Here is a 25,933-nt window from a genome sequence, read left to right as displayed (position 1 = left end):
CCTCCTCAAACTTAAACATTTCTATGAATCAAAGGGCTTCTTCAAGAAGGTGAAAAGGCATCAAGACAATGGGAGAAAATATTTGGAAACAAATTATCTGATAAGGGTTTGATTTCCATGCTATATAAAGAGATCATACAACACAACAATAAAAAAGCAAGCAATAAATTTAAAAATGGACCAAAGATTTAAATAGACATTTCTCCAAAGAGGAAATACAAATGGCCAAAAAGCACATGAATAAATGTTTCATATCACTAGCTATTAGGGAAATGCAAATTAAAACAACAATAAGATATCATTTAACACCACATAGAACGGCCATTATTAAAAAAAATAAAGAGACAACAATATGTGCTGGAGAGGATGTGGAGAAACAGGAACACTCCTTCACTGTTGGTGGGAGTGTAAAATGGTGCAGCCTTCATGGAATACAGTTTGGAGGTTCCTGAGGAAGCTAAATATAGAACTGTCACATGATCCAGCAATTCCTCTACAAGGAATATATCCAGATGAACTAAAAACTAGGCCATAAACAGACATCTGCACACCAATGTTCATAACGAAGTTGTTCACAATTGCCAAAGATGGAAAATCTCAAGTGTCCCTTCATGATTGAATGTATAAACAAATGTGGTCTATACAAAGGAATATTATGCTGCAGTAAAAAGAAATGAAATTGGGACATATGTGATAACATGGATGAGTCTTGAAGACATTATACTAAGTGAAGTAAGCCAGACACAAAAGGACAAATATTGCATGGTCTCATTAATATAAACTAAATACAAATAATAAACACATGGAATTGTATATGTTATTAGGAGATAAGAGGATTTTTGAGAATAAAGATGCTTAATGTATGTAGAAGTTTTTTCCTTTATTTTCTTTTAAATGTTACATTAAAAAAATAACAGGCCACTTTATACCTCCCACCACCCTCACCCCACTCCTCCCACAACAACAATCTCTTGCATCATCATGGCACATTCACTGCACCTGGTAAATACATTTTGGAGCACTGCAGTCCCGCATGTACATAGTAATCTACACTCTTCTCCAGTCCACCCAGTGGGTCATGGCAGGAAACACAATGTCCGGCAGCTGTCCTGCATCATCACCCAGGACAACTTCAAATCCTGAAAATGCACCCACATCATATCTTTTCTTCCTTCTCCCTAACATCAGCAGCTACCGTGACCACTTTCTTCACATCACTACTACAATTTCTTCCCTTACTAATCACAATAGTTCCCCAGCAGAACACCAGTAAGTCAACTCTAATCTATATCCTACTCCTCCATCCTGTAGACCCTGGGATGGTTCTGTCCAGTCCACCTCTACATCAAGAAGGGACTAACATTCCACATGGATGATGGATGCAATTCTCCTGCTTGCAGTTGTAGGCACTCTTGGCTCCCTGGTGTGGTGGTTGACCTTCTTCACCTCCCTGTTAGCTGGCCAGGATAAAAGCAATAAACCAGAGGGTAGGAGTTGCAAGCCTGCTGAGGCTCAGGGCCTGGCTGTCACATGGACAGTCCAGAGATTTAGGCCTCCTGAGTATACCCGAAACCCAAAGCCAACTACAGGTCTGGTAAAAGTAATAGAAGAGGCATGTGTAGAAAGATCACATCTGAGTCTAACTCCATCTCACTCAGGAATGCAAACTCAAAGCAGGGCCAACTGACATGGCACTGAACTGCAGAGCCATCTGCCATGAACATAGGGTCTCTGCAGCCCTCAGGAGAACCAGTACCTGGGTTTCTATCTACTTTGGTTGTCTCTGGGACCCTGCTGAGATGTGCATAAACGTTACTCCATTGATGACCTCCCAACTGTTTTTGGAGAATCATAGCCATACAAACTCATTTGTCCTTTCCATTTCCCCCTTTTGTCCAAGACAAAAAGCAGTTTTAAACACTTGATATTACATGTAGGCTGAGATATTCTGCTGGTCTGAGTTGGCCCTTATATTCAAGGTCTTTTTCTAATTACATCATCAAATGGTGCTTGGTAGTAATGCCTTGGCACCAGGGAGGTTCATCCCCAGAAGTCATGTTCCATGCTGGGGGGAAGGTAATGCATTTACATGCTAAGTTTGGCTTAGTGACCACATTTGAGCAACATGGAGGTCCTCAGGAGGTAACTCTTCAGCACCTGGCAGCTCTACGCCTAGTTCATATTTCAGGCACACAAGCTCATAATCGTAGCCATCAGTATCAAGGGCTCATTGCTGGGCCGCCCATCTTTATTGGTTTTTGACATTGCACTTGGGGTATTGTTGCTGTTCATTTGGGAATGTGATAGAGCTCCCCTGGATTGGAACTCAGCACTCCCTCAGTTGTCATTTTTAACTGAAACCACTATGAAAATACCCAAACATTTTCATGTACCCTGTGTACAGACCGTGGAGAACTCCCTCCCAATTATGTGCCCCCTTTCAATAACACACCACACCAGTATTCCTCCCCTGCCATAGTTGAACCCTTCTGTACTCCAAAACTTCTTTAGAAAGGAAGCCTAATATATTGCCAGATTCCATAAAGCGCAAAATGGTGTATAATGATGGGTTTAAAGGTTAGATACAGAATATATACTAATTTAGAAAAATTTAAAAAAGGAAAAATAAATTGGAGTATCAAAAAATGAAAAACTGAAAGTTCTGTTTTAACATTTTGCCTTTCATCACTGCTGTAGGTGTTGCCCTGCTGTAGGTATTGCCGTGGCAAGGCAATTTCTTCCATTTCTTCCTCAGTGTCTACATACTTTCTTTTTTTTTCTTCTTCCAACTATTAAGTTTATCTTCACATAAGTTTTAGATCACAATAATTCACATATACAATATATGGTACTCCCACATATCCAACATCAAACCCTTTGTCCGTTCTCAAACATTGATCTTTCTACATGTTCATATTCTATTTGCTGCAGTTCATGTACAGATATTGAAACAATAGCTTTCAAACATGATTCCATTTGAGTTTCCATTATGGTTTATATTTTAGACTATACAATTTTCTAAATTTTTAGTTATCTTATGTTTTACATTATCATTTATATTTTAGCCTATAGACTTTAATACATTTTTGGTGTAATTTAACATGTCCTATATCCATCATTGCATGATCTTATGGAATACTTCCATTGACCCACAGTTACACTGATTCCATCTATTCAACACCTTTTTCCCCATCCTCTCAGGGCCCACTGTGACATTCAATCTTCATTACATGAAGGACCATATTCAGAGAGACTTGCAACAATGTTGAGAGCTTGACGTACTCGACTGCCCTAACCCACTGGGAGCCACCAATTCTCTCAAGAGGTAAAATTCCCTGTATTTGAGAACATCAGTTCTCCCCAGGATGTGGGTATACTTTCACCCTCATTGTATGGGTCTCCACCCAATAGTATAACCCATTATGACACTCTCCCTAGAAGCTTTCCGTGTGTCAGACCCCCCCCTTTAAGCATCTTAAAACAGGTAACCTTCCATACTATATTTTCTAGAGTTTTCTCTAATTTATAATTTCAACCACATACCTGACAGTTTCCTATGTTCAAATGTTCTGCCCACCGTCCCCCCCAAAAATTGGGCCATCTGATCCATCCTTTCATCTCCAGGCCCCTCATGCTCACAAAGCCCTGCCTCGAGGTATCCTTATGCCCCCATTTTATCCCTCCTCTGTACAAATACTTATATTCAGCTTATCATAGCTTTCACCCATGCAGGTGTCAGCTTGCACCCTTTCTCTACTCCCCAACTTCCTTTAAGCATATCATCCAGTCACTCTGAAGCTGTTTCTATCTCTCTGAAACAGCTTGGTTTACTTATTTCTTATCAGAGAGGTCATGTAGTATTTGTCCTTCAATGCCTGGGTTACTTCACTCAATATAAAGTTCTCAAGATTCATCCATGTTATCATATATGTTTGTAGTGTATTTGTTCTTATAGCTGAGTAGTATTCCATTGTATGTATACACATTTTATTTATCCATTCATCTCTTGATGGCATTTGGATTGATTCCAACTTTTGCCAACAGTGGATAGTGCTGCTATGAACATTGGTGTGTGTATATCAGCTTGTGTCCTTGTTTTCAGATCTTCTGGGTATATACCCAGCAGTGGAATTGCTGGTTCATATGGTAAATCTGTACCTAGTTTTTTGAGAAACTACCAAACTGTCCTCCAGAATGGCTGGGTCCTTCTGCATTCCAACCAGCAGTGGATGAGAGTTCTCATTCCTCCACATTCTCTCCAGCACCTGTAGATCTCTGATTTTTTGATAGCTGCCAGAATTATGGGAGTAATATGGTATCTCATTGTGTTTTGACTTGCATTTCCCTAGTAGCTAGTGATTTGGAGCATTTTTTCATGTGCCTTTTAGCTATTTGTAAAACTTCTTTTGAGAAGCATCTGTTCAAATCTTTTTCCCATTTTTTAAATGGGTTGCTTGTCTTTTTATTTTCAAGATATAGGAATTCTTTATAAATGCAGGATATTTCTCCCATAAGGTATATGGTTACCAAATATTTTCTCCCAATGTGTAGACTCTTTTCACTTTCTTGAACAAAATCCTTTGAGGTGCAGAAGGCTTTAATTTTGAGGAAGCCCATTTATCTATTTGTTCTTTGGCTGCTCATGCTTTGTGTGTGAAGTTCATGAAGCCGTTTCCTATTACAAGGTCCTGTAGATGCTTCCCTACATTGCTTTCCAAAGTCTTTATTGTCTTGGCTCTTATATTAGATCTTTCATCCATCTTGAGTTGATTTTTGTAAAAGGTGTGAATTGGTAATCCTCTTTCATTCTTTTAAAAATGGATATCCAGTTCTCCAGGCACCATTTGTTGAAGAGGCCATTCTCTCACAGTTGAGAGGTTTGGTGGCCTTGTTGAATACCATATGGCTGTTTATTTGAGGATCTATATCAGAACTCTCATTTCAAGTCCATTGGTCAGTATGTCTATCCTTCTGTCAATACGATGCCATTTTCACAACTGTAGCTTTGTAGTACGTTTTGGGGTCAGGTAGTGTGATTCCTCCAATTTCATTTTTCTTTTTCAATATGTCTTTGGCTATTTGGGACCACTTTCCTTTTCAAATAAATATCATAGTAAGCTTATCTAGTTCATTAAAGAATGCTGCGTGGATTTTTATTGGGATTGCATTGAATCCATAGATCAGTTTTGGTAGGATAGACATTTTAATGATATTTAGTCTTCCTATCCATGGGCAGGGAATATTCTTCCATTTATTTAGGTCGTCTTTGATTTCCTTGAGCAGTGTTTGTAGTTTTCTGTGTATAAGTCCTTTACATCTTTATTTAAATTTATTCCTAGGTATTTTATTTTTTTTATTTACTATTGGAAATGGTATTTGATTTCTGATTTCATCCTCAGATTGATCATTATTGGTATACAGAAATGGTATTGATTATTGCATATTGATTTTGTAACCTGTGACTTTACTGAACTCATTTATGAGTTCTAGAAGATTTCTTGTAGACTTCCCAGGGTTTTCTATGAATAGGATCATATCATCTGCAAATAGTGAAATTTTCACTTCTTCCTTTCCAATTTGGATGGCTCTTATGTCTGGTTCTTCCCTCAGCGCTTGAGCAAGTAGTTCTAAGACAATGTTAAATAGAAGGGCTGATAGTGGGCATCCTTCTTTTTTTCTTGATCTTAGAGAGAAAGATTTTATATTTTCAACATTGTAAATGATGTTAGCTGTGGGTTTTTCATATATGCTCTTTATCATGTTGAGAAAATTTCCCTCTATTCTGATCTTTTGCATTGTTTTTATTAGGAAAGTGTGCTGTATTTTGTCAAATGCTTTTTCTGCATCTATAGATATGATCATGTGATTCTTTTTCCTTCAGTCTGTTTATATGGTGTATTACATTAATTGATTTTCCTATGTTGACCCATCCTTGCATACCTGGAATGAATCTCGCTTGGGCATGGTGTATAATTTATTTAGTGTATTGTTGAATATGATTAGCAAGTATTTCTTTGAGGATTTTCATGTCTAAGTTCATTAGAGGGATTGGTCTGTAATTTTCCCTTCTTGTGGTGTCTTTGGCTTTGGTATTAGAGTAATGTTGGCATCATAGAATGAGTTAGGCAATGTTCCTTGTATTTTTATTTTTTGGAAGAGTTTAAGCATGATTGGTGTTAGTTTTTTCTCGAATGCTTGGTAGAATTCACCTGTGAAGCTGTCTGGCCCAGGGCTCTTCTTAGTTGAGAGGTTTTAATGACTGATTCTATCTCTTTACTTGTGATTGGTTTGTTGAGATCATCAGTTTCTTCTTTCATCAATGTAAGCTGCTTATGTGTTTCTAGGAATTTGTCCATTTCCTCTAAATTGTCCTTTTTCTTGGAGTATAGTTTTTCAAAGTATCCTTTTATAATAGTCTTTATTTCTGTGGGGTCAATGTTGATATCTCCTTTCTCATTACTTATTTTGCATATTTGCATCATCTTCCTTCTTTTTTTCTTTGTTAGTCTAGGTAACGGTTTGTCAATTTTATTGATCTCAAAAAACCAGCTCTTGGTTTTGCTCATTTTTTCAAGTGCTTTCTTTTTTTCTATTTCATTTAGTTCTGTGCTGATCTTTGTTATTTCTTTCTTTCTTCTTCCTTTGTATTTAGTTTGTTGTTTTTTTCACTAATTCCTCCAATTGTACAATTAGTTATTCAATTTTAGCTCTTTCTTCTTTTTTGATGTATGAATTTATGGCTATAAATTTCCCTATCGGTATTGATTTGCTGCATCCCATAAGTTTGGATATGTTGTGTTATAATTTTCATTAGTTTTAAGGTAGTTATTAATTTCTTTTGTCATTTCCTCCTTGACCCACTGTTTTTCTAAGAGTGCTATTTAACTTCCAAATCTTGGTGCCAAATCTTGGTCTCTGTCCCTTGAAGATTTCCAGCTTCATTCTACTGTGGTCAGAGAAATTATTTTGTATGATTTCAGTCTTTCTGAATTCATTGAGACTTTTTCTGTGGCCTAGCATGTAATTGTACAAGTATATGTCTTGGGTAGGCCTGTTGGAATTTATGCTGTTTGGAGTGCATTGTGCTTCCTGGACATGTACATCCATCTCCCTCAGTAGATTTGGGAAGTTTTCAGCCATTATTTCCTCCAACACCCCTTCTGTCCCTTTTCCCTTCTCTTCTCCTTCTGGGATGCCTGTAATGTATATGTTTGTGTGTTTTCCATTGTCATTCAGATCCCGAAATCCATGCTGGAATTTTTCTTTCTTTTTATCGATCACTTCTACTATCTGTTTGATTTCAGATATAGTGTCTTCCACACCACTAATTCTTTTCTGTGCCTCTTTGAGTCTGCTGTTATTTGCTGAGAGTGTATTTTTGATTTCTAGAATTGTGCTGTTCATCACCATCACATCTTTTATCTTTTTGTGTATGATTGCAATTTCTTCTGTATTCTCTCTAAGTGTTTTTTTCTTCATATTCTTAATCTCTTCCTCCACCTCATCAAATTTGTCCCTAATATATGTTTTGAGAACTTTAATTACTTGTTTGATGTTCTGTTACTCTTCCTGATTTTAGTTTGTTCATTGGATTGGAGCATGTTTTCCTGATTGTTATTTTGGTTTGTAATTTTTTGTTGCTGTCTTGTCATCATTTTATATTGATGGTTTTAATCAGTTGCTTATCTTCTTTGTCTAGTTTGGTGTTTAATTAGTTGTTTTTGCATGTGTGTTAATTCTTCTCTTTGTCACTTTGTTCTTCTTATTCTATTTCCTTGTTGTTGGCTAAGTTCACTTGAAGGAAAATATTAAGGTCAGGGAAAGCCAAAAGAGTAAGAGAAGAAAAATGAACAATAGTAGCATTGATAATAAATATTAAGAGGAACCATGTGTGATCTAGGAGAATGGATATTTGACTCATGTAAGGTATGTATACTTATAACAGTATGAAAAGTAGTGTATATATAATGAGACAGTAAACTAAATATGGGGAGGAATATAGTGTGAATTAAAAGGCCAGTGTGTTCAGGAGAGAGGGAAAGAGTAAAAAAAGGACAGTAATATAAAGAGTAAATATAAGACAGAAAACAGAGCAAAGGTATTAGAAATAAATTCAGAAAAATAGGGGGGCAAACAAAGAGATGTGTAATGTAAGAGAAACAATAAATGATGGAGGATAGAAAGATGTAGAGGAAAGGGGATAGTGTTGGTGACCAAAATCAATATACACACAAAAGTGGAATGGAGGATGAGGAAATACAGCAAATGTGAAGCAGTCCCTGCAGCACCTAATATTTTAATAAATTTTAAAAAGGAGATGAAAGAAAGAAAAGGAAAAAAGGGACAAAAAGGAGGGGGTAAGTATGCAAGAAAAAGAAAAAGAGAAAAAAGAAAAAGAAAGAGAAAAAGGACCTTGGGGGATTAAGAGAAAGAAAACAAGAAGACAACCCAATAAAATGCCAGACAAAGTTTCAAGCAAGGTATCTCTTTGCAGTTAAATAAAATGCTTAGGGATTTGACATTCTCCTCTTTTCCCCTCCTTACTTCCCTGTCACCCAGGGCAGCAGGAAAGCTGCCTGAGAGGTCCAGTAGGAGATTCAAGTGGGTCCTTGTTGAACCAGCTCTGCACAGAAAACAGTGACGTTTGTTTTCCAGAGAGAGAGCACCCACAGCTCACCAGGAACCCCAAGTATGCTATTGGAAGCTTGGAAAGCACCTCCTACAGTCCCTCTCTTTTAGGTGTGCTATGAGAGGGCTAGTTGATTTTCCGACTCCACCTTCTCCCAGACCAAGTTTCATATCACAGGGTATTTAGGTGAATTGGGTTTTGTCAGCAGATTCACTACTCCTTTCTTCCCAGGCTCTCCCCAAGCCAGCTGGTATGCTCCTCGAAGCACAGATACACAGAAAAAGGAGGGAGGGAGAACCAGAAAATTGAACCTTCACTCGCTTGGCCCCTTTGCTGCACCTTCTACCGAATCCCTCCCACTCATGGAGTCAGTCCAAAACTGGAGGACTTGGGCAATCCCGGACCTCCAGAAGTGCTGGACTTGGGAAACGGAAGCCCAGGACACTGCAGACTCAGAGTATGTAGGTGTGTGGAATGCGGGCTATGGAGCTTAGGGGACACAGACCTGGGGACCACGTATCTGGGGATCATGGTGCCCAGGGACACCACCACACAACTGACAGTTCTCAGGGAACATTGTGGCCACCAGCCATAAGTGGAAGGGTCCCGCCTCCCCACAGCTTTCAACCTCTGTGCTTGTAACCTGCAATTCTACCTTTAGCAAGCACTACTTCTTTCACTGTCTCTAAAAAACAGACGTCCATACACCACCTGCCTTGCAAGGTCCTGAAACATTCTGCTCCGGCAAGATTCCAACACCACTTTGCTTCTTCTTTGCAGTTGCACTCACTCAGACACCACCTTGCCCTGCCTCCTCCTGTAGAAGTTTTAATTAACTGGACTTAAAAGTGTAGTGATGGATAGAGCTGATAATAACACATTATAGTGAGTAGTAACTGGATTATAAATGGGATTGTGGCTGAAAAAGTTAGTCTGGGGAAGTAAATGTCAATAGAAAGAAAGCTAAAGAATAACTGAGAGGGAAGCAGACTTGACCCAGTGGATAGGGCATCCATCTACCACATAGGAGGTCCGCAGTTCAAACCCCAGGCCTCCTTGACCCATGTGGAGCTGGCCCATGTGCAGTGCTGATGCACACAAGGAGTGCCCTGCCACGCAGGGGTGTCCCCGCATAAGGGAGCTCCATGCGCAAGGAGTGAGCCCCATAAGGAGAGCCGTCCAGTGCAAAAGAAATTTCAGCCTGCCCAGGAATGGCAGGCAGCACACAGCAAGATGACGCAACAAAAAGAAACACAGATTCCCATGCCACTAACAACAACAGAAGCGGACAAAGAAGAGCACACAGGAGATAGACACAGAGAACAGACAACTGGGGCAGGGTGGGGGGGAGAAATAAATAAATAAATCTTATAAAAAATAAAAGAATACCTGAAGGACTGAAATACACAGTAAACCCAGAGGCAGTTGAGAATTGTGGTTAAGGGTGCAAATACAAGCAAGTTCTTCTGTGAACTAGAGCAGATGTATATCACTATTGTATATACATGGAAAACTACAATTAGTGTGACCTATAGACTGTGGTTAACAGCAATACTATAATATTCTTGCATAAATATCAAACTGTACTGTGTTGATAAAGGAGGTGTATGGAAAAAGTGTGCTAAATGTATGCTATGGGCAGAGGACGTGGCCCAGTGGTTAGGGCATCCATCTACCACATGGGAGGTCCGCAGTTCAAACCCTGGGCCTCGTTGACCCATGTGCAGCTGGCCCATGTGCAGTCCTGATGCACACAAGGAGTGCCCTGCCATGCAGGGGTGTCTCCTACATAGGGGAGCCCCATGCACAAGGAGAGCACCCCAGAAGGAGAGCTGCCCAGCGTGAAAGAAAGTGCAGCCTGCCCAGGAATAGTGCCACACACACAGAGAGCTGACACAATAAGATGACACAACAAAAAGAAACACAGATTCCTGTGCTGCTGACAATAACAGAAGCGGACAAAGAAGACACAGCAAATAGACACAGAGAACAGACAACTGGGGTCGGGCTGGGGAAGGGTAGAGAAATAAATAAATAAATAAATCTTAAAAAAAAAAAGAAAGATAAAGGTTTGCATGACTCTAAAAAAAAAGCATGCTAGTGGACCATGATTGGTAGTAATAGTCTCGTCATAGTGTCTCATAATCTGTAACAAATGTTCAACAAGGGTGTGGAATTGTATGGGAAATTTACACATCTGTATGATTGTTTTGCAAGTTCACAATATTTGTAATAAAAATATATATTTAAAAAATAATATGGGTTGGGGAAAAAATACACCAAATGTAAGATAGGAACTATAGTTGGTAGTAATATTGTGATGATGTTCATGCACAGTTTGTAACAAATGTTTCACAATGCAAAGAGTTGGTGAAACGGTGATGTATGAGACACCTGTGTGATGTTATGTATGTATATTTTGTAAGATCACAATCTTTAGTGTGCATGTCAATGTATGAATGATATACTTCCATAAAATATAAAAAGTTTTTTTAAGAATAGAGTGTTCAGAGATGATGATGAAAGAGTTGGCCTTGCTGATTCTGAAACTTCAAGATTCAGAGAGCCACTTACGCACACATTGTTGTGACTGGCAATGGAAGAAATTGAGCATTGATGTGGAGTAAGTGGCCACAGTAGTTGCTGAGGGCAGGGAGAGGGAAGAAAAGAGGTGATGTGGGGACAATTTTGGGACTTGGAGTTGTCCTAAATGATATTGCAAGGACAGATGCTGGACATTATATATCCTGCCATAACCTACGGAATGGACTGGGGGAGAGTGTAAACTAAAATGTAAACTATAATCCACGTGGTGCAGCAGCGCTCCAAAATGTATTCACCAAATGCAACAAATGAACCACAATGATGAATGAGGTTGTTGATGTGGGAAGAGTGGGGTAGGGGGTTTATGGGAACCTCTTATTTTTTTGATGTAATTTGTGATCTATGTATCAATACACTTAAAAATGATGCAATTGGGGGTGGGGAGTGGGGTGTAAAGGAACTTATATTTTTTCAGTGTAACATTTTGGAAAAAAATCTACTCATTCCCTATAAATGTGTATTATTTTCATAATTAATTATCCTTAAAGACATTTTCAATGATATGTTTTAAACTTTAAAAAAAGAAGTAATATTGGATATGAATGGACTCTGTAAAATAAAGCCTAAAGAAACTATGAAAGTACAGTTCTATAATTAACAATGTACCAACCCACCATGTATGGATTAACAATTCTAATACTTCTATGCATTTGCACTGGAATCAAGTTTCATAGATAGTTGACAGATGAGGGAATATTTTCCACACTGTGAAATAGGTGATTATAGATAAGCAAGGGAGGAGACTAGAATGTTCTATATGTTAATAGTTTAATTTATTAACTCATGTATCAGTAAATATAGAGTGTTGTATGTAGGCATATTTATAAACATGTATATACACACATATGTTTCCTCACACTCTCTTCAGAGAGGCCTTAGAAGGCACAGTACCATGGAACTCAGAACATGGAATTTATCACCATTATCCAATAAGTGTCTTCTTGGAGAAATTGTTGACTCTAGGAGAGAAACATGCAAGAAATGACTGGCACAATTTATAGTACCATAGAGTAAATATGTGCTAAAATAAAACTCTCAATGATGGGGTTATACTACAGATAAAGAGTACAGCTGACATTTTACCCCCATGGCCAAAAGTGGAACAAATTAAACAAGAAAAGTAATATTGTATCACTACTAAAAGTATCATATAAATTTCATGAGTTCATCCTGATATTAATAAATAATTGATTAAATAAATAAGAAGAGACAAATCTCTCTTGCAGGAAAAAAATAAATAATTTATGGAGATATTACTTTTTCAAGGCCATGGAGAAAAATCCCACTCTTGAAGTATGGGTTTCACTTAGTGACTTCTTCCCAAAGGTGATATAAGGCAGGTTAGAGATATGAGGAACTTTATGCTGGGGAACCACAAAACACTGCTGAAAGAAGTCAATATCAACAATGATAAGTCATGTTGATAGGATGCACCCTAGTTATGATGGTATGAAAATGATACTTTATTTCTGGTGCATTCTTCCAAAAACCCATAAGCTCAGTCTAATCATGAGAAGAACATCAGAAAATTCAAACTGAGGGAAACTTTACAATATATCTTACCTACACTCCTCGAAAGTATCCAGGTTATCAAAACCAAGAAGAGTCTGAGAAGCTGCCACAATCACAAAGTGACTAAGAAGTTATGACAAATAAATAAAAGGTGTTATTTTGGATGGCAGATGGTACAAACAGGGGAAAGGGGGTAAGAGATTCTTGGAAACTATTTATAACATCCTTACAGGATTTCTGCAACTCTAAAACTGTCTAAATATTAAGTTTATTAAGAAGTAAAATTTTTGGTGAAATGCAAATTCCTGGGATCATAAAACTCCAAGATTCAATACCGACACAATTATATGCATTGGAAAATTACTCCGATTTCACAGAGTAATTGGAATAACTAAATAAAATGATAAACATGAAATGACTGACATTATGCCAAGCATTAATAGTGAAAACTTTATGATTCAACCCCACATATGCTAACTCATCACACCTCCTTCCATGCATCCACTCTTCTATTTTCATCCCTCATCATCTTTCCAAAGTTTTTACAACAGATAGAGTCATATTAACCCAGAGAAATCTTTCTACTTGGCAAGGGTTTTCATGAACATCACTCTCTCTAAACCATACACAGTCTCCAATAACCTCAAACATAAAGATCCAATTTGTGGACAGAATACAAGACTCTCTTTTACAAGGCTCATTTTCAACTTTTCATGAATGCCCATCATTGTTCATCAGATATTCAGAATTATTTCTAAAACTGCACCACATCCTATGGTTATACTGAACTCACATTTGTGTCCCTCTTATCTCTTTTTGTTGTGCTTCTACCTCCACATCCTCATGGAATTATTCCAATTCCTCCTTCAAGGCTCAGTTCAATCATGAGGTCCCATATGATGCCTTCATTAACTCACACAACACAGGATGAGTCCAAAGTTCTAGACCCTCTTCACTAGGAATTCAGAGCCAGCTCAGGATATTGCATGTACTCATTTCTATGTCTCTTAAATTGTTTAGATATAATCTTTTATAAAAGAAACAATGTGTCACTCAATTCTTCATTCCCAAATTCATATTTAGTTCTTCATATTGTTTGATGACTAAATGTCATGTGTTGAACCGGATTCTTCCCAAAATTTTAGAAAAAGAAAAAGCAGTGAAACAAAAATCTCTATCTATGAAATTATGTTCTGCTGTGTGTCTTCTCCAGTGTATCTTCATGAGTGAGTGTTCATTTATATAGGACACCAAGGGGGCAGGGACTCAACCATGAGTACCGCCAGTGATATGATCAAATCAAAGCTCTAATCTTGATTTAATTAAGTAAATGTAAAAAAATGAATTTAAATCAATCAAAGGGTATCATATACAGAGGAACAGACCAGTTTACAAACATAATTGAAATCTCTTCTTGGAATTCATAAATAGTATCAACCTGCCACAGAGACCTTTAGGGATTTCATTCCCATGAAACTCATTAATGAATTATTCTTTTGTCTCTCTTCTTGATAAGATACATACTTCTCTGGAGGTAAGAAAGAAAACCACAAAGCAAACTCGTGCCAGTTTTGACCCTCAGAAGACAGATAAGGAGAATCATGTCCATCTCTTATCCCACTGAACACCTTCCTTCCCTGTAGGAAGTCACCTTTCTTTAGATGTGAACTCTAATATTACAAGGTTTCCCAAAATGGTTTCTCTATCACTGATAGTAAAAAAGATTCTGGGTACACTAAAATATCTTGTTTCCAATCTGTCTCCTTTGGAGTCATGGGACTTCCCTCTCTCAACAAGATTTCCTTTTCTCTCCCTGCTTTTCCATTCTCCCCCAAAACTTAGCAATATATGTGCAACTCACTCAATGATTTATTTCTTAATCATTTGACAAATATTTATTCAACAATACTGTATGGTAAATAGTAAGTTATATTCTGGGAATGAATAGAAGAGTGAGATATTTTGCTTCTGCTCAAACAGCTCACAGACTTTAGAAGGCATGAGATAAGCAAATAAGTAAATGCAACATAATAAGATGGTACTGGAATCCTCCTGGAGTATATTTCTGTATATCAGGATCAGCTTTTCCATTTCTGCTAAAAAGGCTCTTAGGATTTAGATGGGAATTACATCGAAGCTGTAGATAACTTTGGGTAGTACTGACATCTTAACAATATTAATTCTCCCTATTCATGAACACAGAATACCTTGCCATTTACTTAGTTCTTTTATTATTTCATTCAACTTTTTTTTTTGAAGTTTTCATTGTGCATCCTTTTTAGTTAAAGTTATTCCTATGCATTTTCTTCTTTTAGATGGTATGGTGAGTGGATTTTTTTATTGTCCATTTAAGAATGTTCTTTCTGTTGTATAATATAAAACTTTTTTTTTTCATGTAAACCTGATAGGTTTCATTTGGTTGAATTCATTTATGATCTCTAGGGTTTTCTTGGGGCAGCTTGTCATGATATAGATAAGGATCACCACATTTCTTAAAACAGATGATTTTACTTTTTCTTTCTAAATTGGGTAGACTTTATTTAGTTTTATGGCCTAATTTCTTAACTTCCAGTATAATACTGAATAGCAATATTGAAAGCAGTCATCCTTGTTTTGTTCCAGATCTCAAAGAGATAACTTCCACTCTTTCAGGATTGAGGATAAGATTACCTGTGTTTTCTTATATATTTTGTTTATTCTGTTTAGGGAGTTATTTATATTCTTATTTTTCTAAGTATTTTTATCATGAAAAGGTGTTGGAATTTATCATTCACATTTTCTGCATCAATTAGATTTTCATGTGATTTCCTTTTCATTAGGTTAATGGGTATATTACATTGATTTTCTTAAGTTGAACATTTATTTTGAATCCCATTTTGTCTTAGTGGGTAATTCTTGTAATATTCTCTTGGATTTGACATGCTAGTATTTGTTAAGTGCTTTGCATCTATATTTATGAGAGAAATTGCTCCTTGCTTTACTTTCTTTGATATGCTTGATGTAGTTTTGGCATCAAAATAACTTTAGTCTCATAGAATGAGTTTGGAAGCTATATGTATCTTGACTTCAAGTTGGAAGGTTATGAAAAATATTGTCATTAATTCTTCTTTGAATATTTCATAGATTTCATTTTGGAAGATGTCTGATCCTAGACTTCTAGTTTTGAGAAGTTTTTGATAACTAATTGAATTTCTTTACTCATTATGTTTTTGTTGAGATCTATTTCTTTTCAGTGAATTTAGATAAATTGCATGTTTTTACGAATTGGTCCATTTCTTCTATTTTCTAGATTTCGGTAGACAATTATTCATAGATTTAATTCATAATCCCTTTAATGTCAGCAATATTTAGCAACATCCCTGATTACATTTTTTATTTTGGTAATTTACATCCTCTTTCTTGTTTCTTTTTCAATCTAAATAAACCTTTTCTATTTTATTGATCTTTTCCAAGAAACAATTTCATTGGTTCACACAATTGTTTTTTCTATACTCTAGTTCATTTCTCTTCACTGAAATCTATATTGTTTTTCTCCTTCTTCTAGATTTAGGTACAGTTTGCCCTTTTTTTCTATTTCCCACAAATCTGTAGTTAGGCTTTTTAAAAAAAAATTTCTCTCCCCTTACTCCCTGCCCCCACCCCCCAGTTGTCTGTTCCCTGTGTCTATTTGCAGCATGTTCTTTGTCCGCTTCTGTTGTTGTCAGCAGCATGGGAATCTGTGTTTCTTTTTTGTTGTGTCATCTTGCTGCGTGAGCTCTCCGTGTGTGCGGTGCCATTCCTGGGCGGGCTGAACTTTCTTTCACACTGGGTGGCTCTCTTTATGGGGTGCACTCCTTGCGCATGGGCCTCCCCTATGCAGGGACACCCCTGCGTGGAATGGTACTCCTTGCATGCAATAGCACTGTGCGTGGCCAACTGGACACAGGTCAAGGAGGCCCTGATTTGAACCGCAGACCTCCCATGGGGACCTCCCATGTGGTAGACAGATGCCCTATCCACTGGGCGAAGTCTGCTTCCCTGTAGATAGGTTTTTGATGTGTAATTTTTTAAAATATGAGGATTCACACCTACAAATTTCCCTGAATATTTCAAATTCATCCCAAATCTGGCCTAACAGAATGAATTAGTTTAGCCACAAAATAAATAATAAAATGGACTGTGATGTGTAGTGGATTTCAAATGCCAGCTGCAGTTTTGAGAGACTGTCCACATTAAGGAATTTGAGATTCCATATTACTAAATATGTTCTATATGAAAATGAATTAGAAAATTATCCTAAGTGGGAACTCTGGTAAGAGATTCCTGTATAAAAGATGGATCCTTAGAATTATAGTTGCATTGTAAAGGTTAACAAAGTATAAATACATTAATCAAGTATGTGTATGAAGAGACACACTTCTCCTGACCATGGTGCTACAAGTGCCAAAGCTCTCTGAATGAGGATCCAGCATGCAGTCTGAAATCACAGAAGCTTTGTGACCTTAAAGGCTCAAGGTGCACAACTTAACATTAAATTGTTTTAGCTTGCTAATTTCCAAATAATGTAAAACGTGAATCCTCTCTTTTCCACTGAGACCTCCAAGAATTCACACAAATATGTCCTCAAATTAAACAGCAGAACTTTAAAACTCAGTATATCAATGGATAAATTCTTACATTGCTAGAATCACAATAAGTCCATAGTAAGATACCAGTAAGTCTACTCTAGTCCAAATTTCATTCCCCAAACCAGAGGATTCTGGGATGGTGATGTCTACTCCACATCTCATAGAGAGGGGCTGTGATCCTTTAGAGCTGATGGATGGGACTATGTTGCTTGCAGTTTTAGGCTTTCTTTGTTACTTGGTATGTAGTTGTCCATCATCACCCCCTTGCCTGTTGTCTTGGGTGAAAGCAATGAACTGGAGAGTAAGTGTTGCAAATCTATTGAGGTTCAGGGCCCAGCTGGCACATGGGCAGCCCCCAAACTTAAGTCACTTGTACATAAACCTACAAACTCTAGTACTAATTACAAGTACAAATGAAAGGACAGAAAAGCCACATGTAGGGAATCTGAGGGTAGTGGTCACTGGAGGTTCTGAGGGTAGGAAACAGGAAAAACTGTTATAAGACAGGGGCATTTTTTGGAATTGGGAATTGTCCTAAAAGACATTGCAATAAAAGATGCAAACCATTATATATCTCCCCATAACCTACGGAATTGTGTTGAAGAGAGTGTAAACTGCAATGTAAACATTTGTCCATGCTTAGTGGCAATGCTCCACAATTTTTTCATCAATTGCAATGAATGTACCTCACTGATGAAAGATGTTGTTCATGTGGGAAAACGTGGGAAGTGTGGGGAGTGAGGCATATTAGAATCCCCTATCTTTTTCATATGATATTTGTGTAATCTAAGTATCTTTTTAAAAATTCAAAATATCTATACAGACCCTAAGAAAGCAAGTTATCATGACTAAAAGACAGAAAAAAAGACAGACAATAGGAATAAAAGCTTTTAAGTTTTTCAGATTTTGAAAATATTCAGAGAATATGAAACAACACTTTTTAATGAGTTTTAGAAGATTAAAAAGAATATTGCAATTATATAAAATGGTATATTTCAATAATTAAATAAATAGAACCTCTGAAGCTAAAATGTACAATGATGAAAATGTAAAATTTCCAAGTAGGAATGGGAGAAATTTATCTACAATGGAAATCAAAGACCCACTAATCCTGAAACAGAAATGGAAAATAAACCAAATTTATATCTGTGGACCTTCTACACTTGACATTTTATCCATGTCCCTCCATTTACTGCCAGTAAAACATTCCCTTTCATATTTTCTTTGCACAGTGAAACAGATCTACAGGTTGATTTCAGTGATTTATTGTTCCACTGATGTTTTCCTTCTTGGATAATAAATAAATACAAAATATTTTCATTCAGGAAACTTCAGGAAATGAAAAAATATATATTACCACACTTAGGGTGATGTATCTCAGAGCTATTAATATGCAGGTGCTTCCAATTCTTCTGAGAGGGATTATCTGGAAATGAGGAGAAATGGGAAGTGTGACATTGGGGAAAGACATTAGAATGTGAAATCCAGGACCTTCTCATTCAATACTGTTACTCTAGAATTTGCTTCTCTTGCAAACTCAGTTCTTGGCAGTGGAGGGAGGAGTAATTGCTCCTATGTTTGAAATATACTCACTTAGGCATGGGCTACCTTATTACAATGCATTATAATAGGTAAGCGTTCTGTTACAGTTTTCTACTTTCTCTTGGTTTAAATGATGTTCCTTGGACCTGGGTGTGTTTATTCTCACTTCCCCACTCTGGACAGTAAATCTTCAATTGGCAGTATTCATCTTTTCTAAATTTCTCATGTTAGGGTCCCAAAGTACTTATTCTACTCATAAAACATTCAATTAAACAGAACACAGATCACTCAAAATGTATCTTGCCCTCCTTCTATGTAACATATATTTCATGGTTTTCAGACAGCAAATAAATCCCCCACTTATCCAGGAAAAAAAAACAGTTTTTCCCTCTGTAACTTGGTGTTTATCTCTCACTGAAATTATGGAAGTGTCTTTCAATGAAATCTATATTTTAGGAACTCTCTGCAAGGTTTCCCTTTTTAAAAAAACCTAACTGTACTTAAGTTTCACTGATAAAAGACAATATGATGCTTTTTTCCCCTTATAGCCATTTATAGACTCTTAAGGAATAAACTTTGTTTTACATGAGAACAAATTTTACCCTCAGTTTAGAGTGAATCATTGTTTTCACATATTTTAGGATCCTGGAGAAGAAAAAATTTCTACTGACAAAACCAGGAATACTTTTTTATTTTAAAGGAAAAGAGAAGATGCAGGAATGGGGAAATAAGAAAAGATCTTTGTAATAACATAAGTTCGAGGAGAATATAATAGAGTTGAAAAGGTCTCCATCACTCACATATGATATTTGCTTAATAAAAATGTTACCTTATGAATCAGTGTACCAGCTAAATATTTAGAAAGGAAACAGGAAGTTTCTTAGGGGATTTTGAAAGATACCAATCACCCTCTCTTCATAAATACAATCAAAGTGTAAGTAAGTTTGGCCTCCGCAACTGAGTCTTCTTAGGGTGTGACTTCAGTAGGGTAGGTGATTCTTAGCAGTCTTTTCTCCCTCTTTCTGGTTTGTATTCCTGTCCTCCAGATGGGGAAACTGCAGGTGGTGGTGCCTATTTAATCAATACTGAAGACATGAGCCTCCTTCTCCCTGACTGCAGAAAGGGGGCATATTTGTGTGGTCAATAATTCCAGTGGAGTCTTCTTGATTATACAGTGTTCCTGATTATAACAGAAGTACCACCTTTCTTAGCTGGACTGTTTTTCACTCTTTTCCATACTTCCAAATATTGAAAGACATAACTCTAGTTTCTTCAGTAACATGAGTGTTCATGACTACCACGTTTTTTCTCAAGATTCTTTTTCAAAATTTTCTTAATGTTTTTATTTTTAAAGAAGCTTTAGATTACATAAATGTTACATTAAAAATACAGGAGATTCCCATATGCTCCAGCCCCTCAAGATCCCACACTTTACCACATTAACAACTTGTTTCATTAGAGTTGTACATTTGTTAACTTTGAAGGACACATATTGAAGCATTGGTACTAACCATGGACTACACTGTAGATTATAGTTTACCCTCAGTCTCAGACAATTTTATAGGCTGTGACAAAATGTATAATGGCCTTGTTTCCATCATTGAAAGGTCATGTAGGAGAATTCTTATGTCTCCAAAATGTCTCCATATTACTCCTTATTCTTCCCTTCCCTCCCCTCAGAACCTCTGGTGGCCAATGCCTTTATTTCAATGATAAAATTCTTTAATTACTATAATAACACATCTATAATAGAATAATAATATCTAGTTATTATAATGTACAATAGACTAAAGTAAAAATTCTTAAAAGCTTTTATTTGGAAAGAGATTTCTGCTCAAAAATAAGCCTTTCATGTAAACTATTTTGTACCAGAACTGATTACAAAATAGCAGTCTTGCAGGGTAGCAATTGGGAACTGATACATCAAATTGTTGGGAGTGAGAAGACCACTGACACTATTTCCATGTGGTAAATGTACATAATTGCTCTTGTATAGCTTGGAAAAAATGATTCACAGTATATTGTTTGCAGTAACATTTAAAGAAAGCACCTTGGAAAGGTATTGACAAACTGGTTTATGTGAAAACTGATTTTACTGAGAATCCTACTTCAAGTTAATGTGGAATAAGGTGGGGCTCTTACTTGCACTGGGGAGAATTCCAGAAAAAAGTGACAAGGTGAGGATTTTTAAATTTCAGATTAAGGTGTAATCAAAACATAGACATTTTATAAAACTGCATGAATGAAATATCTTTTCCTGAAAATTTCAGTTCTGATAAGTGTATGACTCACATCAGAGACTGAACCTGTGTGTCAATAAATTACAAGTGAAAATGAATTCACAGCTTTGCCAAAGAATTTGAAGTGAATACAAATATGTAAGCAATTATTAACATCTTCAAATATGACCATTAGCTCAGAGAAATCATTACCTCCAAAATGCCACTCTGGTTTGCCATTTGTAGTGATGGCAAGGAAACCAGTTGACGAATGAAGCAGTCACCTTAGTCTACCCAGAAGAAAACAGCAAGCTTACATAAAAGTCTGAAATTATGTCTTAATATCTGGGTTTAATATAAGAATAAGATATAGTAGGAAAGGCAGAAAAACACATATTTGCTTTTTATGACCCATACATGAGGACTATTATTGTAGGGAGTGCTGAAAGAAATTTCCAGAAAATATCCTTCAATATGGAAATATTTTTTAAAGGGCAAACTTACATCGCTGGAAGAATGATAGAAATTATTGAAACCATCATTGTTTGAAAAATCAGGGAATGTGTTGTTGATTACAACCTCACTTGAATTATGATTTTGAAGGTGCAGGAGAAAGGCACATATTGGAGATAGAATGTGGATTACTATAAAGCAGTCAGATGACATCTCCAGTTCAGGATGTGACCTCTTTCAGGAACTAATGAACAAGCCCTGGTAGCTGGTACAGAGCCTTTGCTAGGAGAGCTTATTTTTCACTAACACCATAAAAAACAAGCAGTTTCTTTCATCTGGGAGTGACTGCAATACACTTTCATCCCTCCAGCACCTGCTATAATTTTATATATACAGAATAAACTGAATGAAATATTTTACTGCTGAAAATCCAGGCAGCAGTTTCTATCTTCAATCCTGAATCCAGGAATACAATGAGGGAACACATGATGTAAAATATAAAATAATACAAAAGAAATAGGAATCCGTGATATACCAAAATGAAACAAATGTAAGTTTTTATTAGGCAAATGCAAGATTATCTCTCTATACACTTACAAAGTACCTAGATTAAGATCTCCTCTAATCCATATTTTATTCCTCCACCTTGTGTACCCTGGGATGGTGATGTCCACTCCACCTCTAAATTGAAAGTTGGCTTAGATCCCACATGGCTGATGGGTGGAATTCTCCTGCTTGCACTTGTAGACTCTCTCGGTTCCCTGGTATGGTGGTTGACCATCCTCACCTCCCTGTTAGCTGACACTGGCAAATCCAATGAATTGGAGAGCAGGTGTTGCAACTCTCCTGAAGCTCATTCAAGTCTCCTGACCATACAACAACCCCAGCACCAACAAAAGGTTGAGTAAAAGTGACAGAGAGGCACATGTAGAAAGATCACATCTGAGTCCAACTCCATCACACTTCAGGGTACAAGTTCCAAAGTAGTATCTTCTGGCAAGGCACCGAACTCCAGAATCATCTGCCATGACCATAGGAATGAGGTGTCTCTGTAGTCCTCAGGAGAACCACTACCTGGGGTAGTACCTACTTAGGCTGTTTCTGAGATCCTGCTGAAAGGTGCATAAGCCCAACTCATCTGAAGACCTGACTCATTTTGAAGTCTCTTAGCCATATGAACTCATTTGTCATTCCCATTTCCCCTTTTTATTCAAGGTATTTTTCTAATTGTATCACGAGCTGGTGGTTGGTAGTAATTCTTCAGCACCAGGGATTCTCAACCCAGCGGATATGTCCCATGCTGGAGGGAAAGTAATGTTGAGTTGACTTAGGGAGTGGCCACATTTGAGCAACATGGAGGCTCTCAGGAGGTTACTCTTAGGCACCTTGCATCTCTAGACCTAATTGAAATTTCAAGCACACAGGCTCATAAGCATTGTCATCAGTATCAAGGGCCCATCATTGGACCATCCTTCTTCACTGGTCTTTGTTCTTGCACTTGGGGGATAGTTGCTCCTCAACTGGGGAGTGCAACATAGTTTCCCAGAATAGGACCTCAGCACTTCCTCAGTTGTCATGTCAAACTCTACCTAATATGACAATTAATATCCAAAATATATTTATATACCCTGCATGAATGCCCTGGAGAACTGCCCCCTGCCCATGCATCCCCCATCAATGACATCCCACACCAGTGCTCCTGCCCTGCAATTGTTGAAACACTCTGTGATCCAAAACTTCTTCAAAACTATATGCTAATATATTTCTAAACTCAATTAACAGGAAAATGAAATATCAGTGATAGGTTTAAAGATAAAAAATAGAATATTTTTATTCTATATTTAAGAAAAACTAAAAGTAAAAAATAAATCAGGGTATTAAAATGCAAAATATCATAAAATATATTTTACATTTTGCCTTCATCACTGTAATAGGTGTTGCTGTGTATGTACAGTAGAAAAGCTCACTCTCCCATTCTTTTCTCAGGGTCTTCATCCTTCGTTTAAAAAAATTATAATGTCTTCAAAAAAGTTTTAGATCACAATAAAGTCACATATACAATATAAGGGAATCTGATATGCCAACATCAAACACTTTTCTCTCTTCGCCCTGCAATTATCTTTTTAATGTGCGTATATTTGCTATAGCTGATGAACAGATATTGAAACATAGATACAAACCATGGTTTCACTATGGTTTACATTATGGTTTATATTTTAGATTGTACAATTTTATAAAAATTTGGTTGTACTATGGTTTACATTTAATTTTTTGGTGAAATTTAACAAGGCCTACATCCATCACTGCATAATTTGTGGAACACTTCCACTGCCCCCAGTTGTCCCATCTTCCATCTATTCTATTCCTCTCTCCCCCACCCCTTGGGGCCCACAGTGACAACCAAGCTTCACTGCCTGAAATACACGATTCACAGATACTTGCAACAATGCTGAGGATTTGACACACTAGTCTGTCTGGAGACAGTGGCTGTGGGAGTTGCTGAGTGCTGGGAGAGGGAAGATGTGTGACATGGAGGCATGTTTATGACTTGAAGTTGTCCTGAATGATATAGTACGGATAGATGAAGGACATTACATATCATGCCATAAGCCATTGAATGGACTGTGGGGTGTTGCAAACTACAATGCAAATGATAATCCACACAACCATAAGTTGTTGGTGTGAGAGGAGTGGGGGTGGGGTGGGGAGTGGTATATATGGGAACCTCATATTTTTAATGTTACATTTTGCATTATCTATGTATCTTCAAAATAAGACAACAAAATATTTCATTTTCAAAAAAAGAATCTTCTAGTGTTTGATCTCTGTTAATCATGAGCACTTTTGTAAACTTGAGACAAAGTATCCTTTTATAGACAGAATGTTTCCCAGCTTTTTAAAGGCCTGCTTTATGTCCTTGTTTCTAAGACTGTATATAAAGGGATTCAACATGGGAGTGACTGCCGTGTACATCACTGAGGCTATTGCATTTGCCCTTGAGTTTTGAGTAGCAGCAGAGCTAAGATACACTCCAAGACCTGTACCATAAAACAAGGTCACTACTGAAAGGTGAGAACCACAAGTAGAAAATGCTTTATATTTACCACGAGCTGTTGAGATTCTCAAAATTGAGGATATAATTTTATAGTAAGAGAAAAAGATCCCAGTGAGTGGTATAACCCCCAGAAGTCCACCTGCAAAATACATCACAAGGTCATTGAGGAAGGTGTCAGAACAAGCATGTCTGACTACCTGATTAAGTTCACAGAAAAAGTAGGGCATTTCCATCTCTGTACAAAAAGACAATTGTAAAACCATTAAGTTATGCAAAAGAGAGTCCAAAACACTCAATAACCAGGATACCAGCAGTAGGAGGCCACAGAGCCAGGGGTTCATGATGACTGTGTAGTGCAGGGGGTGACAGATGGCCACGAAGTGGCCATAGGCCATTGCAGTCAAGAAGGAGTTATCTAATTGTCCAAAAAGCATGAAAAAATACATCTGGGTGAGACGGTTTTCAAAAGTTATGATTTTGTTGCCTGTCTGAATGTTCAGCAGCATCTTTGGTTTCGTGGTGGAGGTGAAACAGATATCAGTAAAAGACAGGTTGGAGAGGAAGAAGTACATGGGTGTGTGGAGATGGGAGTCCAAGATGATGGCCAGGATGATGAGCAGGCTGCCAATGAATGTAACCAGGTACATGGACAGGAACATTCCAAAGAGGAAGGGCTGCACCTCTGTATTTTCTGAGAGCCCCAGGAGGATGAATTCTAAAGCATATGTTTGGTTTTCTGTTTCCATATGGATGATGAATTTCCTGAGGAGATTTTCAATACAATGCAATTTAGCCTCAAGCCATAATCAGAAAAATATAATAAATGGTACTGTTTGTATTGTAATTACATTAAGTTAATATTTTTATGGATTTTATAGAGATCTAGTACCCTTTTCTGAAAATAGGGAAAACATATGTTCCTGTTTCTCCTTGATAGTTGTGATGGCTAGAAACCCTTGGTCATAATAGAATACACTTTGCCAAGGCAATAATTTCCATGATAAATTCTCTCAGACTTTATTTTAAGCAACAAACATTATGACCATGTTTTTGTACCCTGTGACAAAATAGAAAAGAAGAACAAAGTAGTAGGAACCATGTTATTTGGTTGTAACAGTTATTATAAAAACACAATAATTTAAAAAATCTTTTTGGTGAAATGGACAAATGACCCCACACAAATGTGTTCCACTGATGTTTCACAGAGGAAAAGGGTAATTCAGTGTAGAAAGTATGATCTTTTCAAGAAGTGGTGTTGGAACAAAAGTGAAGCAGGCTAGTAAGATAGGGAATAGATGGATGTAGAACCTGA

General features: G+C 37.1%; 1 protein-coding gene across 1 annotated transcript in view; it reads right to left on the bottom strand.

The window, feature by feature from the left end:
- Positions 1 to 25,367, bottom strand: part of LOC139438556 (olfactory receptor 7A10-like) — a 130,137-nt gene extending 104,770 nt beyond the window's left edge. Inside the window, exon 1 of the mRNA XM_071213666.1 lies at positions 24,445 to 25,367. Within this exon, the coding sequence (XP_071069767.1) occupies positions 24,445 to 25,367 (923 nt within the window). The remainder of the gene's footprint in view (positions 1 to 24,444) is intronic.
- Positions 25,368 to 25,933: the final 566 nt, after the last annotated feature.

Source organism: Dasypus novemcinctus, unplaced genomic scaffold (genome assembly GCF_030445035.2).
Source record: "Dasypus novemcinctus isolate mDasNov1 unplaced genomic scaffold, mDasNov1.1.hap2 scaffold_69, whole genome shotgun sequence".
Classification (NCBI taxonomy): Eukaryota; Metazoa; Chordata; class Mammalia; order Cingulata; family Dasypodidae; genus Dasypus; species Dasypus novemcinctus.
Note: the sequence above shows the minus strand (reverse complement) of the source record. Positions and strands in the feature narration are given on the sequence as shown.